The 26543-nt window shown below is 35.0% G+C and overlaps 1 protein-coding gene across 1 annotated transcript in view; it reads right to left on the reverse strand.

The window, feature by feature from the left end:
* The window catches only part of vps50 (VPS50 EARP/GARPII complex subunit), a 481936-nt gene extending 456422 nt beyond the window's left edge, over window positions 1-25514 (reverse strand). Inside the window, exons 1-2 of the mRNA XM_062029406.1 lie at window positions 25352-25514; window positions 25063-25131 (exon numbers count right to left, since the gene is read on the reverse strand). Of these exons, the coding sequence (XP_061885390.1) occupies window positions 25063-25131; window positions 25352-25384 (102 nt within the window). The 5' untranslated portion in view covers window positions 25385-25514. The remainder of the gene's footprint in view (window positions 1-25062; window positions 25132-25351) is intronic.
* Between the last annotated feature and the right edge of the window lie 1029 nt (window positions 25515-26543).

The raw sequence follows: 26543 nt of genomic DNA on the forward strand, positions 1-26543 counted from the left end.
GCTAGCCAAGAATTAACAATTATTCTCTACAGAAGAGGAGAAATATAACCTTAGAGAAAAATGTAATTTAAAACATTTGTACGCACGTACAACACTTAAGACCTTCAGTGGAATTAAATGATGGAATGGATTAAGCAAGTAAATCAAACAATGTACTAATATGATCCACTTCAAGAAACTATTCAAACTTAAAGTGTTTACAAAGTACAAAGAAGATAAACATTCTGAATGTATTCCATCCATCCATTCATTTTCTCGATAATCTTATTTATCTCACCATATGAAATATAATTTACTTCACTAATTATTATTTATTTATTTATTTTTATTGTTATTACTTATGGAGTATATTGTGAATACATTGAGAACAGGAAGTGAACAAAAGTGTTAGCAACTGCTCTGTAAAGGAAAAGGGGTAGGATTAAATAAGCTCTGCTTCTTCCTACTCCTTTTCCAACATGTTGAATAGAGGGACTGGAAATTGTGATGTATCATGTTGTATGCATGCATGTGTGATGCATCATGTTGTATGCATGCGTGTGTGATGTATCATGTTGTATGCATGCGTGTGTGATGTATCATGTTGTATGCATGCATGTGTGATGCATCATGTTGTATGCATGCATGTGTGATGTATCATGTTGTATGCATGCGTGTGTGATGCATCATGTTGTATGCATGCGTGTGTGATGCATCATGTTGTATGCATGCGTGTGTGATGTATCATGTTGTATGCATGCATGTGTGGAGTATCATGTTGTATGCATGTGTGTGTGATGTATCATGTTGTATGCATGCATGTGTGATGTATCATGTATGCATGCATGTGTGATGTATCATGTTGTATGCATGCATGTGTGATGTATCATGTTGTATGCATGCATGTGTGATGTATCATGTATGCATGCGTGTGTGATGCATCATGTTGTATGCATGCATGTGTGATGTGTCATGTTGTATGCATGCATGTGTGATGTATCATGTTGTATGCATGCATGTGTGATGTATCATGTTGTATGCATGCATGTGTGATGCATCATGTTGTATGCATGTGTGTGTGATGTATCATGTTGTATGCATGCATGTGTGATGTATCATGTATGCATACATGTGTGATGCATCATGTTGTATGCATGCATGTGTGATGTATCATGTATGCATGCGTGTGATGTATCATGTTGTATGCATGCATGCGTGATGCATCATGTTGTATGCATGCATGTGTGATGTATCATGTTGTATGCATGCGTGTGTGATGCATCATGTTGTATGCATGCGTGTGTGATGCATCATGTTGTATGCATGCGTGTGTGATGTATCATGTTGTATGCATGCGTGTGTGATGTATCATGTATGCATGCGTGTGTGATGCATCATGTTGTATGCATGCATGTGTGATGTGTCATGTTGTATGCATGCATGTGTGATGTATCATGTTGTATGCATGCATGTGTGATGTATCATGTTGTATGCATGCATGTGTGATGTATCATGTTGTATGCATGCATGTGTGATGTATCATGTATGCATGCATGTGTGATGTATCATGTATGCATGCATGTGTGATGTATCATGTATGCATGCATGTGTGATGTATCATGTTGTATGCATGCATGTGTGATGTATCATGTTGTATGCATGCGTGTGTGATGTATCATGTTGTATGCATGCGTGTGTGATGTATCATGTTGTATGCATGCATGTGTGATGCATCATGTTGTATGCATGCATGTTCCAAATAAACACAAACTCAACAGTATGTCCTAAAACTCCTAACTGCAATAAAACCCAGAAAATAATGCAAGTGTCCTCACCAGTCCACAATATTTCATTCATTTGAAAATATGATTTGGCACCAGAGGAGAGGACACGTTATCTTCCAAATAACAGAGATATGTCCTCTAAACTCTTCTAATATCTGTGGCAATCCATCACACAACTGACACCAAAAGCCCAAAAATGTCAGCTTGCCAAAGGTGAAGCTGGTGAGCAGTGAAAGACAAAGAAAAAACAAAGATCATCAGAATTCATAAGGCTGCGTATATATTATATTTGAGTGAACACATGAATAAAACATGTCACGTTCTGGAAGGTAAAATGCTGAGCGTGACTTTCCCCCCCACGTATGCGATCAATACATCGAGGCATCAGCACATTCAAATCCAATGCAAACAAAACGAGAGTTGAGAAGGTCGGATGTGGGATTATGGGATATAAAGTCTTATCAAACAGTATAGAGCAAAGGTGCCAAAACTTTTTGCCTCCGAGGGGAAAAGCAAAATTGTGCCAATTTTAGGTGTGAAACAGAAATAGCATGATAAAGTTTGTTTATTTACTGCAAACGACAATGACAGATGGCAACTAGTTAGCCTTGCCCAGAGACATGCAGATCCCTAAATTTTTGTACCGGTATCGGCACAACCCTATATCAAACCGATATACTAGATCGATATCGGATTGGGACACCCCGAGTGAGCTTCAAAGAGGTCAGTATGAGTATGTGTTAAATTTGGGGTACCTCTGGTATAGAGTGTAAGTCCAAAAACCAAATATATATATATATACTGTATTAGGGCTGTGAATCTTTGGGTGTCCCACGATTCGATTCAATATCGATTCTTAAGGTCACGATTCCATTCAAAATCGATTTTTTTTTCAATTCAACACGATTCTCGATTCAAAAATGATTTTTTCCCGATTCAAAAGGATTGTCTATTCATTGAATACATAGATTTCAGCAGGATCTACCCCAGTCTGCTGACATGCAAGCAGAGTAGTAGATTTTCGTAAAAAGCTTTTATAATTGTAAAGGACAATGTTTTATCAACTAAATGCAATAATGTACATTTGTTTGAACTATTAAATGAACCAAAAATATGACATCTTTGTGAAAATATTGGACACAGTGTGTTGTCAAGCTTATGAGATGCGATGCAAGTGTAAGCCACTCTGACACTATTGTTCTTTTTTTTTATAAATGTCTAATAATGTCAATGAGGGATTTTTAATCACTGCTATGTTGAAATTGTAACTAATATTGATACTGTTGTTGATAATATTCATTTTTGTTTCACTACTTTTGGTTTGTTCTGTGTGGTGTTTGTGTCTCCTCTCAATTGCTCTGTTTATTGCACTTCTGAGTGTTGCTGGTTTGGTTTTGGAATTGGATTGCATTGTTATGGTATTGCTGTGTGTTGTGTTGTTGGATTGATTCATTAAAAAATAAAAAATAAAAATAAATATATTAAATAAATAAATTAAATTTAAAAAAATCGATTTTTTAAAAATGAGAATCGATTCTGAATCGCACAACGTGAGAATCGCGATTCGAATTCGAATCGATTTTTTCCCACACCCCTAATATATATATATATATATATATATACACTACCGTTCAAAAGTTTGGGGTCACCCAAACAATATTGTGGAATAGCCTTCATGTCTAAGAACAAGAATAGACTGTCGAGTTTCAGATGAAAGTTCTCTTTTTTCTGGCCATTTTGAGCGTTTAATTGACCCCACAAATGTGATGCTCCAGAAACTCAATCTGCTCAAAGGAAGGTCAGTTTTATAGCTTCTGTAAAGAGCTCAAGTGTTTTCAGATGTGTGAACATGATTGCACAAGGGTTTTCTAATCATCAATTAGCCTTCTGAGCCAATGAGCAAACACATTGTACAATTAGAACACTGGAGTGATAGTTGCTGGAAATGGGCCTCTATACACCTATGTAGATATTGCACCAAAAACCCGACATTTGCAGCTAGAATAGTCATTTACCACATTAGCAATGTATAGAGTGTATTTCTTTCAAGTTAAGACTAGTTTAAAGTTATCTTCATTGAAAAGTACAGTGCTTTTCCTTTAAAAATAAGGACATTTCAATGTGACCCCGAACTTTTGAACGGTAGTGTATATATAAAGGTTTATTTGAAATAGGGACAGATACAGAAACATAGATATCTGAAACAGTTATCCAATGTATGCATCATAGTGTTTGTAGCCAAAGCTAATGTACAACACTTGTCCCCAACAACAACAACAACAACAACAACAACAACAGATCTAACATCATTAAAAATAGGAAAATAAAAAGAATTAGGCAAAGAGGAGTCGATAAAAATGATAATAGTAATAATACACACAAAGTGCAAACTAGATAAAAGCCAATAATACTAATAATAATAATAACACAGACAAAGTGCAGACTAGATAAAAAAAACAATTAGTAAAAATTTGTAAAAACTAAACTACCATATTTTTCGGAGTATAAGTCGCTCCGGAGTATAAGTCGTACCGGCCGAAAATGCATAATAAAGACGGAAAAAAACATATATAAGTCACACTGGAGTATAAGTCGCATTTTTTTGGGAAATGAAAAGCCAACACCAAGAATAGACATTTGAAAGGCAATTTAAAATAAATAAAGAATAGTGAACAACAGGCTGAATAAGTGTACGTTATATGAGGCATAAATAACCAACTGGTATGTTAACGTAACATATTATGGTAAGAGTCATTCAAATAACTATAACATATAGAACATGCTATACGTTTACCAAACAATCTGTCACTCCTGAAATCTTATACGTCTAGTCTCTTACGGGAATGAGCTAAATAATATTATTTGATATTATACGCTAATGTGTTAATCATTTCACACATAAGTCGCTCCTGAGTATAAGTCGCAAACTATAAAAAAAAAATCTGCGACTTATAGTCCGAAAAATACGGTATGTCATTTTTATTTTATTTTTTTAAATGATGCATAAAAATTGTAAATTTTTTCCTCTATTTTACAGGCAATTTAATTTTTTCTACACCAGCAAGTAAGAATAGAGATGTATTTTTCTATGTTTTTTTTTACTCCACAAGAACAGTAACATATCGTATTTTTCGGAGTATAAGTCGCTCCGGAGTATAAGTCGCACCGGCCGAAAATGCATAATAAAGAAGGAAAAAAACATATATAAGTCGCACTGGAGTATAAGTCGCATTTTTTGGGGGAAATGTATTTGATAAAAGCCAACACCAAGAATAGACATTTGAAAGGCAATTTAAAATAAATAAAGAATAGTGAACAACAGGCTGAATAAGTGTACGTTATATGAGGCATAAATAACCAACTGAGAACGTGCCTGGTATGTTAACGTAACATATTATGGTAAGAGTCATTCAAATAACTATAACATATAGAACAGGGGTCACCAACCTTTTTGAAAGCAAGAGCTACTTCTTGGGTACTGATTAATGCGAAGGGCTACCAGTTTGATACACACTTAAATAAATTGCCAGAAATAGCCAATTTGCTCAATTTACCTTTAACTCTATGTTATTATTAATAATTAATTATGTTTACACTTAATTGAACGGTTTAAAAGAGGAGAAAACACGAAAATAATTACAATTAAATTTTGAAACATAATTTATCTTCAATTTCGACTCTTTCAAATTCAAAATTCAACCAAAAAGAAGAAGAGAAAAACTAGCTAATTTGAATCTTTTTGAAAAAAATTAAAAAAATAATTTATGGAAAATCATTAGTAATTTTTTCTGATTAAGATTAATTTTAGAATTTTGATGACATGTTTTAAATAAGTTAAAATCCAATCTGCACTTTGTTAGAATATATAACAAATTGGACCAAGCTATATTTCTAACAAAAACAAATCATTATTTCTTCTAGATTTTCCAGAACAAAAATTTTAAAAGAAATTCAAAAGACTTTGAAATAAGATTTAAATTTGATTCTACAGATTTTCTAGATTTGCCAGAATAATGTTTTTGAATTTTAATCATAATTAGTTTGAAGAAATATTTCACAAATATTCTTCGTCGCAAAAACAGAAGCTAAAATGAAGAATTAAATTAAAATGTATTTATTATTCTTTACAATTAAAAAAATAAATTTACTTGAACATTGATTTAAATTGTCAGAAAAGAAGAGGAAGGAATTTAAAAGGTAAAAAAGTATATGTGTTTAAAAATCCTAAAATAATTTTTAAGGTTGTATTTTTTCTCTAAAATTGTCTTTTTGAAAGTTATAAAGCAAAGTAAAAAAATTAATGAATTTATTTAAACGACTGAAGACCAAGTCTTTAAAATATTTTCTTGGATTTTCAAATTCTATTTGAGTTTTGTCTCTCTTAGAATAAAAAATTTCGGGCAAAGCGAGACGTCTCCAGCTTGGTAGTAAATAAATACAATTTAAAAAATAGAGGCAGCTCACTGGTAAGTGCTGCTATTTGAGCTATTTTTAGAACAGGCCAGCGGGCTACTCATCTGGTCCTTACGGGCGACCTGGTGCCCACGGGCACTGCGTTGGTGACCCCTGATATAGAAAATGCTATACGTTTACCAAACAATCTGTCACTCCTAATCGCTAAATCCCATGAAATCTTATACGTCTAGTCTCTTACGTGAATGACATCAATAATATTATTGGATATTTTACGCTAATGTGTTAATCATTTCACACATAAGTCGCTCCTGAGTATAAGTCGCACCCAAAAAAACTGCGACTTATAGTCCGAAAAATACGGTAAATATTTGCCCCGGTGCTGAGAGGCAGCACATGTGCAACTCGTATGACTGCATCCAAGACTGCGTATTTATACCGGATTGTATCAGACAATACTGCTGAGTAAGCTGTAATGTATCTCAATGACATAAGCACTATGAGGAATATTCATACAAAGTCACTTGGAGGGTGTGAATGAAGCACTGGTGTGTGTGTGTGTGTGTGTGTGTGTGTGTGTGTGTGTGTGTGTGTGTGTGTGTGTGTGTGTGTGTGTGTGTGTGTACGTGTGTGTGTGTGTGTGCAAGTTGAATCAGCTGAAGAAGTGAGCAGGGGCCCCCGGGGAAATGTGTGGGTGAGTGCGTGAGATTGAAAACGAGAGGTGAAGGCGGAGAAAATCACGGCCCACCATAAGAACGGTGGGAGGGAAATCAGCTGAAATGAGAGGGAAAGTGAAAGGGGGAGGGGGAGGGAGGGTGTGAGATGCTGATGCTGAGGCTGGATGACTCATTGCTGGTGAAAGTTAGAGCAGAGGGAATATAAGACAGACGGATGAGCCAAACAAAGGAGAAAAGATGTGTCTCTTCTGTGAAAGTCAGTCCCCTCCTCTTCTACCTGCAGTCATGCACATCTCCAACTGGAAAAGGATAACCCCCGCACTCGCTTCCACGGGTGTGACAGGCAAACGTCGGCTTTCATCCCTTTTCCACCTCCAACCAGGCGGGGCGGACAAATAAACAAACCAAGGCCCTCGTTCTCTGTGCAAATTAATGACATTCCGATGTCTTTTTTTGAAGGAAATTGCAAATGTATTTGCATCTAAAATTGATTATCCAAGTCTTGACAACATGCCAACCTGCTGAAACAAGAGTTCAAAACAACTTTTACAGGAAATGATAGTGTGTGAATGTGAGTGTGAATGTTGTCTGTCTATATGTGTTGGCCCCGTGATGAGGTGGCGACTTGTCCCCGCCTTCCGCCCCGCAACCCCAGAAGGGACAAGCGGTACGAAATGGATGGACGGATAGGAGACAGAGATCAAGGTTAAAGCGCTTGTTAGCGTCCAAGACGAGCATTCATTTAAATGTAGAGTATTGACAGGAGCCCTTTTAGAAAAAATTTAAATAATCTGTAAAAAAAAAAAACGTCTCCAAATGATGTACAGTACCCCCCGCGACCCCAAAAGGGACAAGCGGTAGGAAATGGATGGATGGATAAAGAGTTATGGTGATTGAAAAGACGTACACAAGCAAGTAACAACTGGAAAAGCCAGTAGTGTTGAGTAAAGCAAGGGCGACCCCTGCTGGCAGAACAGAGTAGCACACGTAATACACATTATTGTATGATACATTTCCCCAAATAGATGAAAAATAATCGCTTCAGTGCTTCATAATTTATCAGAAAAAAATAAGAAAAAAAATTCCAGCATTAGGCTACTTCAATTTTATTTATGTGTACTTGTTTGACGTTGCATCATTAACGGAAAAGAAAAAAATTAAGTCATACCTTTGTTTTTTTTGTTTTTAAATCAGGTTCTTGATTTGGATTCTGTTATTTTCTATTTTATTTATTACTATTATCACTATTCTATGTGTTTATCAATGTAAATAATATTTTTACATATATTTAAACATGTTTTATAAGGTTTTTTTGGGTTTTTTTTAGGAGGCGTTAATTGGAGTTATTCTCTCGTGTGGATGCCGCAGAAGCAGGGTTGTCCCGATACCAATATTTTGGTACCGGTACCAAAATGTATTTAAATACTTTGATACTTCTCTAAATAAAGGGGAACACAAAAAATGGCATTATTGGCTTTATTTTAACAAAAAATCTTAGGGTACATTAAACATATGTTTCTTATTGCATATTTGTCCTTAAATAAAATAGTAAACATACTAGACAACTTGTCTTTTAGTAGTAAGTAAACAAACAAAGACTCCTAATTAGTCTGCTGACGTATGCAGTAACATATTGTGTCATTTATACACCTATTATGTTATACACATTATGAGGGACAAGCTGTAAAAATAGATTATTAATCCACTTGTTCATTTACCGTTAATATCTGCTTATTTTCTGTTTCAACATGTTCTATCTACACTTCTGTTAAAATGTAATAATCACTTCTTCTTCTCTTCTTTGATACTTGATATTAGTTTTGGATGATACCACACATTTAGGTATCGATCCAATACCAAGTCGTTACAGGATCATACATTGGTCATATTCAAAGTCCTCATGGTTCCAGGAACGTATTTTCTGAGTTTATAAACATAATGAATTTTTTTTAAATATTTTGTAACGATAAAAAATATCAATGTAATCATAGTAGTATCGACCAGATACACTATTGTACTTGGTATCATTACAGTGGATGTCAGGTGTAGATCCACCCATGGGGTTTGTTTACATTGTGACGCCGGTGAGCTATTGTATCCTCCTACGGTGTGTAGTGAAGCATGTTTAGCTATTCCTCGTCCTGCAGTGATAACGATACTTGTAAGAAACGTACTTTATTTGTCGCCATGGAGACGGGGATTAGTGATTTAGAAGTAGCTAAAACACTGCAGACTGCTAGCTAGCCATGTCTTAAAGCACCTCTTCCTGAGGGTGTTTCAGTGTTATAACTTCACCTTTATCTTTACTTTTTACACCAAAATGCGTCCATTCTCCCTGTTCTGTCTACACACTGTGTCTGCTTGTAAGTACTCCGTGTGTGCGCGCTGCCGAACATGCTCCTCTGCTCATAAAACCAGCAATGTCACGACGTGACGACGCACCGTCATGCCAGGGAACCGGTACTTTTCAAACAGAGTATAGTACCCTTTTTGATTCATGAGTTCCGCGATACTATACTAGTACCGGTATACCCTACAACCCTACGCAGACGTGGCTTTTTTTTCCTCAATTGGTGAGTAGTATATATCTGCATTATTCTCCTGTTTGGACTATTATTGTCAACATGTAAATAAGTCTGAAAAAGTTGGGAATGCAGAAGAAGAATTCACCATAAACATCTAAGTTTTGCTACATTCCTCCTTGTCCTCCCATGTTTGTGAGCGTGACCTACGCACCATTTGCCCATCTTCATTACACACTAACGGGCCAGATGTTGCAGCTGACTCCTGGTGGAGGATAAATGATTTGCATCATGACTCAGAACACATGAATGGTGCCAAGCAGTGAGCGTGATAACAAAAATAAAGCCCGGTGTGCAAACATATGGCCGAGCGTAATGATGGTCTTGTGTTGTGCAGAGCAGCGTGTTGAGGAAGTTTCCCACAGTGGCCTCGTGTGGGAAAGTATGAAGGAGGGGGGGGGGGGGGGGGGGGGGGGGGAGTTTTAACAAATTAAAATTTCCAATTTTTGGAGATAAATTGTATTTTATATGGAACATTTGCATAATATCAGGAAGAAAAAAAACTGAATTATGGTGTTAATGTGCCAAAACAATCAACATTTCATTGTGTGAATGCTCCAAAGCATATAGTGTTCTACACCAAAATTCATCTATTTATTCTTCTTCTCCTTCTTCTCCAGGAATTCCCTTGACAGATTCCAAAAATTCCCAGATTTCCAGGCTTTCCAGGTCATTTTCCCCCTTCAAAATGAATTGGCCATTTTTCAAACTTCCACAATTCCCACATTGTTCAACCGATTCAAACCATTCCACCTTCAACATATTCCACTCATTCTGGACATTCAAACTATTATTTTCCCAAGTTCCAAAAAATTCCAGGAATTCTAAACCCTGTTTTCACCCTTTTTTCTGTCGACCACTCCTTCCACATTTTTCAACACACTTTATGCGTTTCACCGTCAAAACATTCCTCTTAATCAGGACAAAAAACAAAGATGTTTTTTAAATTTGGGAAAAATTCCCGGTTTTCCTGAAATTCCAGGAATCCCGTAATACCATTTCTCAATTAAAAATGTTACTACTATTTCTCGACCGATTTGAAAAATTCAACACCAACCATTATAACTCATTCAGAACATTCAAGGTTTTTTTTTAGCAATTTCCCAAAAAATTCCCGCTTTTCTCGAATTTCCCAAATGTCCATGAAATTCTCATTGAGATGAATGGGTCATTTTTCAAAGTTCCACAACTGCCACATTTTTATGCGATTCAAACCGTTCCAACTTCGAAATATTCAGCCTGATCAGGAATTGTGTGCTCCCTTTCAACCTATACAAAAAAAAATTCCCAGATTTCCTAGAATTCCCAGTTTTCATGGACATTTTCCCCGATTCAAAATGATTTGTCCATTTTTTAAACTTCCACAATTTCCACATTTTTCAACCGATTCAAACCATTCCACCTTCAACATATTCCACTCATTCTGGACATTCAAACTATTATTTTTCCAAGTTCCAAAAAATTCCAGGAATTCCAAGAATTCTAAACCCTGTTTTCACCCCTTTTTCTGTCGACCACTCCTTCCACATTTTTCAACACACTTTAAGCGTTTCACAGTCAAAACATTCCTCTTAATCAGGTAAAAAAACAAAGATGTTTTTTAAATTTGGGGAAAATTCCCGGTTTTCCTGAAATTCCAGGAATTCCGTAATAACATTTCTCAATTAAAAATGTTACCACTTCAACATTTCTCGACCGATTTGAAAAATTATTTTTCCAAGTTCCAAAAAATTCCAGGAATTCCAATAATTCTAAACCCTGTTTTCACCCTTTTTTCACCCTTCCACATTTCTCAACCCACTTCAACCATTTCACCGTCAAAACATTCCTCTTAATCAGGACAAAAAACAAAGTTGTTTTTTTAAATTGGAAAAATTCCCGGTTTTCCTGAAATTCAAGGAATTCCGTTATATAATTTCTCAATTAAAATGTTACTACTTCAACATTTCTCGACCGATTTGAAAAATTCCAAAATTCCACATTTTTACGCGATTCAAACCGTTCCAACTTCAAAATATTCAGCCTGTTCAGGAATTGTGTGCTCCCTTTCAACCTTTACAAAAACAAAACAAAAAACAGATTTCCTAGAATTCCCAGTTTTTATGGACATTTTCCCCCTTCAAAATGATTTGTCCATTTTTTAAACTTCCACAATTCCCACATTGTTCAACAGATTCAAACCATTCCACCTTCAACACATTCAATTCATCCTGGACATTCAAACTATTATTTTTCCAAGTTCCAAAAAATTCCAGGAATTCCAATAATTCTAAACCCTGTTTTCACCCTTTTTTCTGTCGACCACTCCTTCCACATTTTTCAACCCACTTCAACCGTTTCACCGTCAAAACATTCCTCTTAATCCGGACAAAAAACAAAGTTGTTTTTTAAATTGGAAAAAGTTCCAGGAATTCCGTAACCTCTTAATCCGGACAAAAAACAAAGTTGTTTTTTAAATTGAAAAAAGTTTCAGGAATTCCGTAATACAATTTCTCAATTAAAAATGTTACTACTTCAACATTTCTCCGCCGATTTGAAATATTCCAACACCAACCATTATAACTCATTCAGAACATTCAAGTTTTTAAGCAATTTAAAAAAATATCCCCGCTTTTCTCAAATTTCCCAAATGTCCATGAAATTCCCATTGAAATGAATGGGACATTTTTCAAAGTTCCACAACTGCCACATTTTTATGCGATTTTTTGTCCGGATTAAGAGGAATGTTTTGACGGTGAAACGGTTGAAGTGGGTTGAAAAATGTGGAAGGAGTGGTCGACAGAAAAAAGGGTGAAAACAGGGTTTAGAATTCTTGGAATTCCTGGAATTTTTTGGAACTTGGAAAAATAATAGTTTGAATGTCCAGGATAAATTGAATGTGTTGAAGGTGGAATGGTTTGAATCTGTTGAACAATGTGGGAATTGTGGAAGTTTAAAAAATGGACAAATCATTTTGAAGGGGGAAAATGTCCATGAAAACTGGGAATTCTAGGAAATCTGGGACTTTTTTTTATAAAGGTTGAAAGGGAGCACACAATTCCTGAACAGGCTGAATATTTTGAAGTTGGAACGGTTTGAATCGCATAAAAATGTGGCAGTTGTGGAACTTTGAAAAATGTCCCATTCATCTCAATGGGAATTTCATGGACATTTGGGAAAATCGAGAAAATCGGGAATTTTTTGGGAAATTGCTAAAAAACTTGAATGTTCTGAATGAGTTATAATGGTTGGTGTTGAATTTTTCAAATCGGCCGAGAAATGTTGAAGTAGTAACATTTTTAATTGAGAAATGGTATTACGGAATTCCTGGAACTTTTTCCAATTTAAAAAAGAACTTTGTTTTTGTCTGGATTAAGAGGAATGTCCCAGAAAAAAGTCGCAGATTTCCTAGAATTCCCAGTTTTCATGGACATTTTCCCGATTCAAAATGATTTGTCCATTTTTCTAACTTCCACAATTCCCACATTGTTCAACAGGTTCAAACCATTCCACCTTCAACACATTCAATTCATCCTGGAAATGCAAACAACCATTTTTCCACGTTCAACAAATTTCCAGGAATTCCTGTTTTTTTCTAACCTTTCCAACCTTTTTGAGTGCGATGACTCCTTTCACATTTTTCAACCCATTTCAACCATTCCACTGTTAAAACATTCCTCTTAGTCAGCACAAAAAACCTAGTTGGTTTAAGAACTTGAAAAAAAATCCCGGTTTTCCCCAAATTCCGTAATACCGTTTCTCAGTTAAAAAACTGTTACTACTTCAACAATTCACCGCCAATTGAAACGATTCCAACACCAACCAATTCAGCTTATTGCTCCTAATCATTTGAAAAAATAAAATACATTTCGATCTCGCTTTTCCCAAAATTCCAGTAAATTCCAATTTAACTGAATGGGACATATTTCCTAGTTGCACAATTTTCACATTTTCCAACCTATTCAAACCATTCCAACATTAACACGTTCCCAAGTTCCAAACCAAGTTCCCGTTTTCCTGGAAATTCAAACTCTTCAACATTCAAACCATTCCAACATTCAAACTATTCTTACATTCATACTACATTCTGTCAGTATGTGTTTTGGTTCACCACAAAAAGGCAGGAGTCCCAATCTCATAAAAGGAGCATCCATTCCTCATTGTAGAATAATCTCACAAAAAATGGTCGCATTAATCATGTACTTTAAGCGCTACATGGTCAGTGGTCAGATCAATACATATGTCAGCACAAAAATGAGTGAGGAGGCTGACTGGTGTACTCGCTGGCAAATTTCACTCCAAAATACATCCAGGAAGAACTTTACTGTAGATAAAACTGTTACCAAGTTCTGAGCAAATAAATGACATGCACTCAAGTGAAATGTTTATAACCGTTCCTGGATGACATCCCGACAATAAAACTGCATTTGTGTCCAAATAATGGGGTGTTTTCTTCAGCAAATTTGAGTAATCACCTCTGATTAATCCAGATTCCAAAATGTGATTGATCTGATTGAAAAAAATCATTTGACAGCCCTACGATTTATTCGTTACGGCCTAAAAAAAATAGCATTTTTGCTTATTTTAGTAATTGAGTAATCTATTCATTAGGGGTGCACAGAAAAATCAATTCACATCCAAATTGTGATTTTTATTTGTCCCGATTTTAAATTATAAATTTAAAAAATAAATAAATGAATAAATAAAAAAATTCAATTTTTTTTTTTTCTCTTTTTAATAAGAATCAATGTTTAAAAATAGTATTTTTGGCAACGAGAAGGAGCTTTTCTAAACTTGAACCTGTTTTGAAAAATGTTCATTATGATCACTATACCAAATAATTTGAGATGTCCGATAATACCGCACTGCCGATATTACCGGCCGATAAATGCTTTAAAATGTGATATCGGAAATTATCGGTATCGGTTTCAAAAAGTAAAATGTATGACTTTTTAAAAGGCCGCTGTGTACACGGACGTAGGGAGAAGTACAGAGCGCCAATAAACCTTAAAGGCACTGCCTTTGTGTGCCGGCCCAGTCACATAATATCTACGGCTTTTCACACACACTAGTGAATGCAAGGCATACTTGGTCAACAGCCATACAGGTCACACTGAGGGTAGCCGTATAAACAACTTTAACACTGTTACAAATATGCACCACATTGTGAACCCACACCAAACAAGAATGACAAACACATTTCGGGAGAACATCCGCACTGTAACACAACAGAACAAATACCCAGAACCCCTTAAAGCACTAACTCTTCCGGGACGCTACAATATACACCCCCTGCTACTCCCTAGCCCCCCCACCTCAACCTCCTCATGCTCTCTCAGGGAGAGCCTGTCCCAAATTCCAAGCTGCTGTTTTGCGGCATGTAAAAAAAAATAATGCACTTTGTGACTTCAATAATAAATATGGCAGTGCCATGTTGGCATTTTTTTCCATAACTTGAGTTGATTTATTTTGGAAAACCTTGTTACATTGTTTAATGCATCCAGCGGGGCATCACAACAAAATTAGGCATAATAATGTGTTAATTCAACGACTGTATATATCGGTATCAGTTGATATCGGAATCGGTAATTAAGAGTTGGACAATATCGGACACCTCTACAAATAATACATTGTGAGACTTGGTTGGACTCGAGAATCGTGTCCGAATGGAATAGTCCCCATGGGAATCGGATTGAATCGTTCGGTGCCAAAAGATTCACACCCCTACTGTTGAGTTTGTTCAATGAATCGAGTAATCTGATAAAACACACTTTATAGCCCTAATGCGTATTTTGGGGGAAATAGTTGAAATTGACTTTTTTTCTTGCTTTATCTTATATTCTAATAAATGCACAACATTAACAATGAAATTGCACTTTTAATATGTGCATTATTTAAACATGTTTATAAAAATCACAGATCACTCCACTGCTCTCATGTGCAGAAACTGTATGTGTATTTAAAGCTCTGGGCACGCCATGCTTTCCGGATTTTTTAAAATGTTTTTGTAGTTACACTCATTAAATGATTTATCAAAGAACCAGAATATGAATCAAAGTTTTTTTCCAATGGATTAATGCTTTCAGCCTGAATGTGATAAGAGCCAATATTGCTCATAGGTGTTTGATTACTGTCTGTCCTGTTAGGCCACATACTGTACACACACCCAGTAGCAAAGAGAAAAGACATCTGTTGACACTTAACCTCCAATTACAACTACACAACAATCAAGATTGGAATTCTATTCAGTTTCCACATATTAGGTTTGGCACCAACAATACATAGTAATAAGCAATTTGATGATGATAATAATAAAAACACTTTATAAAATGATTTAATTCCTTACAAAGCAGAATTTAACACTAGGGCTGCAACAAATAATCAATCAAATCGATTTATTTGATTAGAAAAAAAGCTTCTCTTCATATTCTGTTGCTTTGATTAATTGCTTGATGAGACTAACTAATAAAAAGTGATCAAATCTGGAGCGCTTAAATATGCGGACATACAGTACAGGCCAAAAGTTTGGACACACCTTCTCATTTCAATGTGTTTTCTTTATTTTCATGACTATTTACATTTGTAGATTGTCACATCAAAATTATGAATGACACATGTGGAGTTATGTACTTAACAAAAAAAAGGTGAAATAACTAAAAACATGTTTTATATTCTAGTTTCTTCAAAATAGCCACCCTTTGCTCCGATTTTAGGGGAAATAGTTGAAATTAACAATTTTTCTGTTTTACCTTCATTGTTTTATTCTAATAAATGCACACCATTGACATTGAAATTGCAGGTGACTACCTCTTGAAGCTCATGGAGAGAATGCCAAGAGTGTGCAACGCAGTAACCAGAGCAAAGGGTGGCTATTTTGAAGAAACTAGAATATAAAACATGTTTTCAGTTATTTCACCTTTTTTTGTTAAGTACATAACTCCACATTCATAGTTTTGATGCCTTCAGTGACAATCTACAATGTAAATAGTCATGAAAATAAAGAAAACGCACTGAATGAGAAGGTGTGTCCAAACTTTTGGCCTGTACTGTAGTTTCTCTACGATCGTTGCAAAAGAGCATACATGAGAGCGGTGGTGTGTGTGTGATGTAATCTGTGTGGCAGTGAACAGCTGAGAGGTTTTTAATGATTATTTATAAATGCACACATGTAAAAAGTGCAATTTTAAAGTTGCTGATGTGCATGTATTGATAAAAAGAATGAGGATTATGGCAAGCATAAAAACTGTTGTTTATTTCAGCTATTTTCCCTAAAATATGCATGTTTAGGCTATAAAGTGTTATATCCTACTACTCGGTTAATCAAACAAACTAATTCATAGTGAACTCGATTACAAAAATAATCGACAGCTGCAGCCATGAGGCAAATAGCCATCTGTTATAATTGGTAAAGGCCACAAAAACGCATACACGGGTTTCCCACGGGACTGCAATCTATGTGTGGCAGTGGTGGATTTGCGGCGATTGACATAATTGCAAATAAAATATGTTACAGATGTCCGATAATATCGGTCGATAAATGCTTTAAAATGTAATATCGGAAATTATCGGTATCGGTTTCAAAAAGTAAAATTTAGGACTTTTTGAAACGCCGCTGTGTACACGGACGTAGGGAGAAGTACAGAGCGCCAATAAACCTTAAAGGCACTGCCTATGCGTGCCGGCCCAATCACATAATATCTACGGCTTTTCACACACACAAGAGAATGCAAGCATACTTGGTCAACAGCCATACAGGTCACACTGAGGGTGGACGTATAAACAACTTTAACACTGTTACAAATATGCGCCACACTGTGAACCCACACCAAACAAGAATGACAAACACATTTCGGGAGAACATCCGCACCGTAACACAACATAAACACAACAGAACAAATACCCAGAACCCCTTGCAGCAATAACTCTTCCGGGACGCTACAATATGCATCCCCCCGCTTCTCCCTGCAAACCCCCCCCCCCCACCTCAACCCCGCCCACCTTAACCTCCTCATGCTCTCTCAGGGAGAGCATGTCCCAAATTCCAAGCTGCTGTTTTGAGGCATGTTCAAAAAAATAATGCACTTTGTGACTTCAATAATAAATATGGCAGTGCCATGTTGGCATTTTTTTCCCCATAACTTGAGTTGATTTATTTTGGAAAACCTTGTTACATTGTTTAATGCATCCAGCGGGGCATCACAACAAAATTAGGCATTGTAATGTGTTAATTCCACGACGGTATATATCGGTATCGGTTGATATCGGAATCGGTAATTAAGAGTTGGACAATATCGGAATATCGGCAAAAAAGCCATTATCGGACATCTCTAATATATATTTTTAAAAAACATTAAAAAGGAAACAAATACGTTTAGAACTACAAATTAACTTTCTTCTGTCACTTCTTTTTGTCATTCTCTTTTTTCGTCACAAACAATACAGTTTGAGAAGCGGAATACGTGCTTTTTACGTCAGTCTCTTCACTAAATTTGTCACTAGTCTCTTTTTTGTTAAAGAACATCTAGAAGGGCTTGATTACTCACTAAATATAGCAGCAAAGTCGTTAAGTTGGCAACACTGCATCCTCCTGCTACATCTTCTTATTCTGTCAGACCTGGCGTGTCTGGGTTGATCAGCAAGGCGAACAGGTAAAGTAGTGGGGAGACCGGGCTTTCTGCTCCGCCGCTCCCAGTCTGAGGAACACTCTCCCTGACCACCTGAGGGCACCACAGACTGTGGATGCTTTTAAAAAAGGCTTAAAAACCCTTCTTTTTAAAAGAGCCTTTATTTTTAGATTTATGCATACTAATTTTAGCTATTTGGCTGTTGTAGTTTTTATTTTTATATATATATATATATATATATATATATATATATATATATATATATATATATATATATATATAAGGGATGTCCGATAATGGCTTTTTGCCCATATCCGATATTCCGATATTGTCCAACTCTTTAATTACCGATACCGATATCAACCGATACCGATATCAACCGATATATACAGTCGTGGAATTAACACATTATTATGCCTAATTTGGACAACCAGGTATGGTGAAGATAAGGTACTTTTTAAAAAAAATGAATCAAATAAAATAAGATAAATAAATTAAAAACATTTTCTTGAATAAAAAAGAAAGTAAAACAATATAAAAACAGTTACATAGAAACTAGTAATTAATGAAAATTTGTAAAATTAACTGTTAAAGGTTAGTATTATTAGTGGAGCAGCAGCACGCACAATCATGTGTGCTTACGGACTGTATCCCTTGCAGACTGTATTGATATATATTGATATATAATGTAGGAACCAGAATATTAATAACAGAAAGAAACAACCCGTTTGTGTGAATGAGTGTGAATGGGGGAGGGAGGTTTTTTGGGTTGGTGCACTAATTGTAAGTGTATCTTGTGTTTTTTATGTGGATTTAATAAAAAAAAAATAATAAAAAAAAAACAAAACAAAAAAAAACGATACTGATAATAAAAAAACCGATACGATAATTCCCGATATTACATTTTAACGCATTTATCGGACATCTCTAATATATATATATATATATATATATATATATATATATATATATATATATATATATATATATATACATATATATATATATATATATATATATATATACATATATATATACATATATATATATTTTTATTTTTATTTTATTTATTTTTTTATCTTTTTTTTTTTTTTTAATACACTGTAGCACTTTGAGGTTGTTTACTCAATGTAAAGTGCTTTTTACAAATACAATCTATTATTGTTATTATTATAGTGCAAATGTTATTTGTGGCGGGCCGCCACTGAACGTACGGGCAACACTACATATTATAGAAATACCTGAAATACCTCACGGTCAACAAATGAATATAGACTTAGCAGTATAAAGCTGACAGTAGCTAACTGAATAGCAGAAGTCAAAAGGTCACAAGTACATGTTTCAGAGTTGCCTTCTGTGACTGATTGTGTTACGGTGCCAAAAAAAAAAAGACATTTGACTACAGCAGAACTTATTTCACACTTTGAAGGAGTCCTTAAGTGAAACAAATGTGAGGCTTCAGTCTCGTTTTAGCAACTTTGAATTGAAATGCAATGAAGCATTGGTAGCAAGGCGATGGCGTACACCTTGTATTCAAGCAAGCTGTGTTAGGAAACACTAAAAAAAGTGGCGGGCAATTTACAAGCTTAATTCTTTCTGTGACGGCGCTCTTAACTCAAAACACTTGCATCTCAAATCTACAACTCCAAATAAAATGAATTAACATCAATTAGCATGGCACACGTGAATTGATTAACGTTGACCCCGACTTAAACAAGTTGAAAAACTTATTGGGGTGTTACCATTTAGTGGTCAATTGTACGGAATATGTACTGTACTGTGCAATCTACTAATAAAAGTCTCAATCAATCAATCAATCAAACACGCCTTTTAAAAAGAAAAAGCAACTTTTAGATTGGAATTGTTGTATAAAAAAAAATACTAAATAATGTACTACAAACAAAAACAGTTGACGTAATGTAATAATGCAGTGTTGGTGCTAGGAATTTTCAAAATGGGGTCCCAGGGACCCCGTCAAGTCATAAAAATGGGGTCCCACAGTACATTTTCGGGGTCCCACTTTTTTTGTAAGTGTTTTGAAAACAAATGATAAATGTATGCATTGTCCTGTCATGTCTCACATTCTATATTGTTTTGGAAAAAGGCTGTCATAAACGTTACGTAGCTCATTCAAATAATAATACAAAAGAAAATTGTATTTGTATGCGCATGAGATCGGTTGTGAGTTCAAACCCCGGCCGAGTCATACCAAAGACTATAAAAATGGGAGCCATTACCTCCCTGCTTGGCACTCAGCATCAAGGGTTGGAATTGGGGGTTAAATCACCAAAAATGATTCCCGGGCGCGGCACCGCTGCTGCCCACTGCTCCCCTCACCTCCCAGGGGGTGATCAAGGGGATGGGTCAGAGGACAAATTTCACCACACCTTGTGTGTGTGTGACAATCATTGGTACTTTAACTTTAACTATGTGAATTTATTCAATTAAAAAACATGAATTCACTTTCTTCTTTCCTTCATGATTCTAAACTTTACCGCTGCCGCCCCAAAATCAAAGTTCTCGGGCTAACGAGGACCACTGACACATCTTATCTCTGCATAATGTACTAGAATACCCTTATGGGCATTACATATATCAAAATCAAGTACCTACTGTATGGTTTACTTGTTGAAAAACCCTTTACAAAGCTAAAATCTACCCAAACAACCACTTTGCTGCTGCCATAAATTGATTTTAAGTAATATTTTGATACTGACAAATAGGGATGTCCGATAATGGCTTTTTGCCGATATCCGATATTCCGATATTGTCCAACTCTTTAATTACCGATACCGATATCAACCGATATATACAGTCGTGGAATTAACACATTATTATGTCTAATTTGGACAACCAGGTATGGTGAAGATAAGGTACTTTTTTTTTTTAATTATAAAATAAAATAAGATAAATAAATTAAAAACATTTTCTTGAATAAAAAAGAAAATAAAACAATATAAAAACAGTTACATAGAAACTAGTAATTAATGAAAATGAGTAACATTAACTGTTAAAGGTTAGTACTATTAGTGGACCAGCAGCACGCACAATCATGTGTGCTTACGGACTGTATCCCTTGCAGACTGTATTGATATATATTGATATATAATGTAGGAAGCAGAATATTAATAACAGAAAGAAACAACCCTTTTGTGTGAATGAGGAGGGAGGTTTTTTGGGTTGGTGCATTAATTGTAAGTGTATCTTGTGTGTTTTATGTTGATTTAATTAAAAAAAAAAAAAAAAAAAAACAATACCGATAATAAAAAAAACCGATACCGATCATTTCCGATATTACATTTTAACGCATTTATCGGACATCCCTACTGACAAATCTTATCTCTGTATGTTCTACTGGGTTATACTTGTATGGCGCTTTTCTACCTTCAAGGTACTCAAAGCGCTTTGACACCATTTCCACATTCACCCATTCACACACACATTCACACACTGATGCCGGGAGCTGCCATGCAAGGCGCTAACCAGCAGCCATCAGGAGCAAGGGTGAAGTGTCTTGCCCAAGGACACAACGGACGTGACTAGAATACCCTTATGATCATTACATATATCAAAATCAAGTACCTACTGTACTGTTTACTTGTTGAAAAACCCTTTTTAGGGCAAATATCTACCCAAACGACCACTTTGCTGCTGATAAACATTGATTTGAAGGGTATTTCAACAAGTAAACAGTACAGTAGGTACTTGATTTTGATATATGTAATGCCCATAAGGGTATTCTAGTCAAATATGCAGAGATGAGATGTGTCAGTATCAAAATATTACTTGAAATCCATTTTTGGCAGCAGCAAAGTGGTCGTTTGGGTAGATTTTAGCTTGAAAAAGGGTATTTCAACAAGTAAACAGTACACTAGGGCAGCGTTTTTCAACCTTTTTTGAGCCAAGGCACATTTTTTGCGTCGAAAAAATGCGGAGGCACACCACCAGCGGAAATCATTAAAAAACGAAACTCAGTTGACAATAAAAAGTCGTTGTCGCAATTGTTGGATATGACTTTAAACCATGCGGTTTTTTTTGCTGTTTTCCTGTGTGTAGTGTTTTAGTTCTTGTCTTGCGCTCCTATTTTGGTGGCTTTTTCTCTTATTTTGGATTTTTCCTGTAGCAGTTTCATGTCTTTCTTTGAGCAATATTTCCCGCATTTACTAAATGTGGGGACATTGTTGATTGTCATGTCATGTACGGCTATACATTGTGGACGCCATCTTTGCTCCACAGTAAGTCTTTGCTGTCGTCCAGCATTCTGTTTTTGTTTACTTCGTAGCCAGTTCAGTTTTAGTTTCATTCTACATAGCCTTCCCTAAGCTTCAATGCCTTTTCTTAGTGGCACTCACTTTTTGTTTGGTTTAGGCATTAGACACATTTTTACCTGCACACTGCCTCCCGCTGTTTCCGACATCTACAAAGCAATTAGCTACCGGCTGCCACCTACTGATATGGAAGAGTATTACACGGTTACTCTGCCGAGCTCTAGACAGCACCGACACTCAACAACAACACATCATTTGCAGACTATTATTACTGGTTTGCAAAACTTTTTTTTTTTTAACCCAAATAGGTGAAGTTAGATAATCTCCCATGGCACACCAGACTGTATCTCACAGCACACTAGTGTGCCACGGCACAGTGGTTGAAAAACACTGCACTAGGGACTTGAATTTGATATATGTAATGCTCATTAGGGTGCTTGAAGTTCATGGAGAGAATGCCAAGAGTGTGCAAAGCAGTAATCAGAGCAAAGGGTGGCTATTTTGAAGAAACTAGAATATAAAACATGTTTGCAGTTATTTCACCTTAGTGAAATGTGTTCATTCATAGTTTTGATGTGACAATCTACAATGTAAATAGTCATGAAAATAAAGAAAAAGCATTGAATGAGAAGGTGTGTCCAAACTTTTGAAACTATAAATTAGTTTGTTTGATTAACCGAGTTTGCTAAGTATAAAAATGAGCGGAAATTTTTGAATGAAAGAAACAGCTGTTCTAAATGTGTCCACTAGATGTCTCAATAGCAATTATTTGCACCTTTGTAGATGATGCTACATATGTAAAAAAAAAAAAAAAAAAGACCACATGATGTTAGTGCACCAGTCAAGGAAAATTAGCAAACTACATAAATAATATCCTGTAATTTGATTTTGATATTTTATATTTTGATTAGGGATGTCCGATAATGGCTTTTTGCCGATATCCGATATGCCGATATTGTCCAACTCTTTAATTACCGATACCGATATCAACCGATACTGATATCAACCGATATATACAGTCGTGGAATTAACACATTATTATGCCTAATTTGGACAACCAGGTATGGTGAAGATAAGGTACTTTTTTTTAAAAATGAATCAAATAAAATAAGATAAATAAATTAAAAACATTTTCTTGAATAAAAAAGAAAGTAAAACAATATAAAAACAGTTACATAGAAACTAGTAATTAATGAAAATTTGTAAAATTAAGTGTTAAAGGTTAGTATTATTAGTGGACCAGCAGCATGCACAATCATGTGTGCTTACGGACTGTATCCCTTGCAGACTGTATTGATATATATTGATATATAATGTAGGAACCAGAATATTAATAACAGAAAGAAACAACCCTTTTGTGTGAATGAGTGTAAATGGGGGGAGGGAGGTTTTTTGGGTTGGTGCACTAATTGTAAGTGTATCTTGTGTTTTTTATGTGGATTTAATAAAAAAAATTTAAAAAAAATAAAATAAAAAAAACAACCGATACTGATAATAAAAAAAACGATACCGATAATTTCCGATATTACATTTTAACGCATTTATCGGCCGATAATATCGGCAGACCGATATTATCGGACATCTCTAATTTTGATAGATTGAAAATTAACACCAATGAGTTGACTGGTGAACATTATCATAGGGCTGGGCGATAATTCGATATATCGCGGGTTTGTCTCTGTGCGATATAGAAAATGACTATATCGTGATATTGGAGTATACGTTCTCACGCAGTTGCTTTCAGCTGCGGGCATTACACTACAGGCTCTTCTCACTCTTTCTAGTCTCTCATTCTCAGAGACATAAACAAGCGCACCTTCTTACATACGTCACAAACGTATACGCCCTGGCGGAGCAGAGAGGTAGCGGCATGGGTAACGTTAGCTGTGGTGCGAGTGGTAATACGAGAGAAAGAAGGTGCGAATCTGGTAACAAATGAAGAAAGTTAATTCCCAAGAAAAACAGAAGGGGGTCAACCCGAAACTATTCATTTTTTTCTTCTCTTTTTCTTGGCAGTTTAGTAACACTTGGTGAGTTGGATGTCCTTGCTTGGCCATCCATCCATTTCCTACCGCTTGTCCCTTTGTGTAACCTAATCTATTGCAAAGTGAAATGCAGTCATAAAAAGAGTATTACATGAGATTTACCTTGCATAAAAAGAGTATTACAAGACATTTACCTTGCATAAAAAGAGTATTACAAGACATTTACCTTGCATAGAAAGAGTATTACAAGACATTTACCTTGCATAGAAAGACTATTACATGACATTTACCTTGCATAAAAAGAGTATTACAAGACATTTACCTTGCATAAAAAGAGTATTACAAGACATTTACCTTGAATAAAAAGAGTATTACAAGACATTTACCTTGCATAAAAAAGAGTATTACAAGACATTTACCTTGCATAAAAAGCGTATTACAAGACATTTACCTTGCATAAAAAGCGTATTACAAGACATTTACCTTGCATAAAAAGAGTATTACATGACATTTACCTTGCATAAAAAGAGTATTACAAGACATTTACCTTGCATAAGAAGAGTATTACATGACATTTACCTTGCATAAAAAGAGTATTACAAGACATTTACCTTGCATAAAAAGAGTATTACAAGACATTTACCTTGCATAAAAAGAGTATTACAAGACATTTACCTTGCATAAAAAGAGTATTACAAGACATTTACCTTGCATAAAAAGAGTATTACAAGACATTTACCTTGCATAAAAAGAGTATTACATGACTTTTACCTTGCTGGGGATACTCAGGTTCTCCACAGGACTGAGGTCTGTTATGCTCTCCTGGGGACTCTTCAGGCCCTATTAAAAAACCCCAATTAAAAGCAGAACACATTGACCTGAGGAGTGTAATATTATCACGCAGTTTGTCAGTGTTACTACGACCTATTATGAATGCACAAGCTAAATTCAACTTATTGTTACATTCACCTGTCACAATTAGCCTGCTAGCTGTCCAAGCTAGCAGGCTATATAGCAGTTTGATACAAACACCAGGCCGGTCGTTGTGTAGTTTACGTACCTGCCGGGCCATAAGAGACTTGATCTTCTGCATGGTGCCCCCAGAAAATGTCCAACTAGCTCACAAGCGACAGACAATTACGTTTTCGTGTCAACGACGCGCCTCCATCAAACACAAGAAGGAAGCCATGGTTTTGTCACGTGACCGAAGAGCCAGGAAGTGTTTTGCCTGAGACGTGCAAGGCATCATGGGAAATGAAGTTTTTTGATTACCCTATTTAAGTTAGCTATTGAGATATATGTTCTTTTAGGCTGTATTAATGGATATATATGCATATTTATATGTATTTTTGTGCCAAAAAAAGGTGTTTATACCTGAGATGAAGAGTATTATTAATATATTGAAATAAGACCAGTAAATTAATTGTTGTAAAGATTATGATGACAACAAACACAGGTAGTCCATTTATGTATACCTAGTGGGAGTAAATAAGTTCTTCCCACTCCTTTTTTGGACGATAAACCTAATTATTAGGTATTGTTTTTTTATTGTGAAGTATGATTGTCTGTAGCTGTACTTTACTGTAATGTTATTATGATTAGTTGTATTTATTTTGTTATGTTTTGGTTTTTAGCATGTCCGAAGTAAACTGCTACTACAACTACAAAACTACTACTACAAGTACTGTTGTATTATTTTATTTCTATGTATTTGAGTGATAATAGTTTACAATTGCAGATGGTAATATAATAACTGATATATTTATAAATGTTATATATATACACACAAATAGATATACTATATACACAAATATATATTTAATATACACATGTATACACATGTATACATATATATATATATACACACAAATAGATATACTATATACACAAATATATATTTAATATACACATGTATACACATGTATACATATATATATATATATATATATATATATATATATATATATATATATATATATATATATATATATATATATATATATATATATATATATATATATATATATATATATATATATATACATATATATATATATATACATATATATATATATATATATATATATATATATATATACACACACAAATAGATATACTATATACACAAATATATGCTTAATATACACATGTATACACATGTATACATATATATATATATATATATATATACATATATATATATATATACATATATATATATATATATATATATACATATATATATATATATA

This window comes from Entelurus aequoreus, linkage group LG20 (genome assembly GCF_033978785.1).
Source record: "Entelurus aequoreus isolate RoL-2023_Sb linkage group LG20, RoL_Eaeq_v1.1, whole genome shotgun sequence".
NCBI classification, from domain to species: Eukaryota; Metazoa; Chordata; class Actinopteri; order Syngnathiformes; family Syngnathidae; genus Entelurus; species Entelurus aequoreus.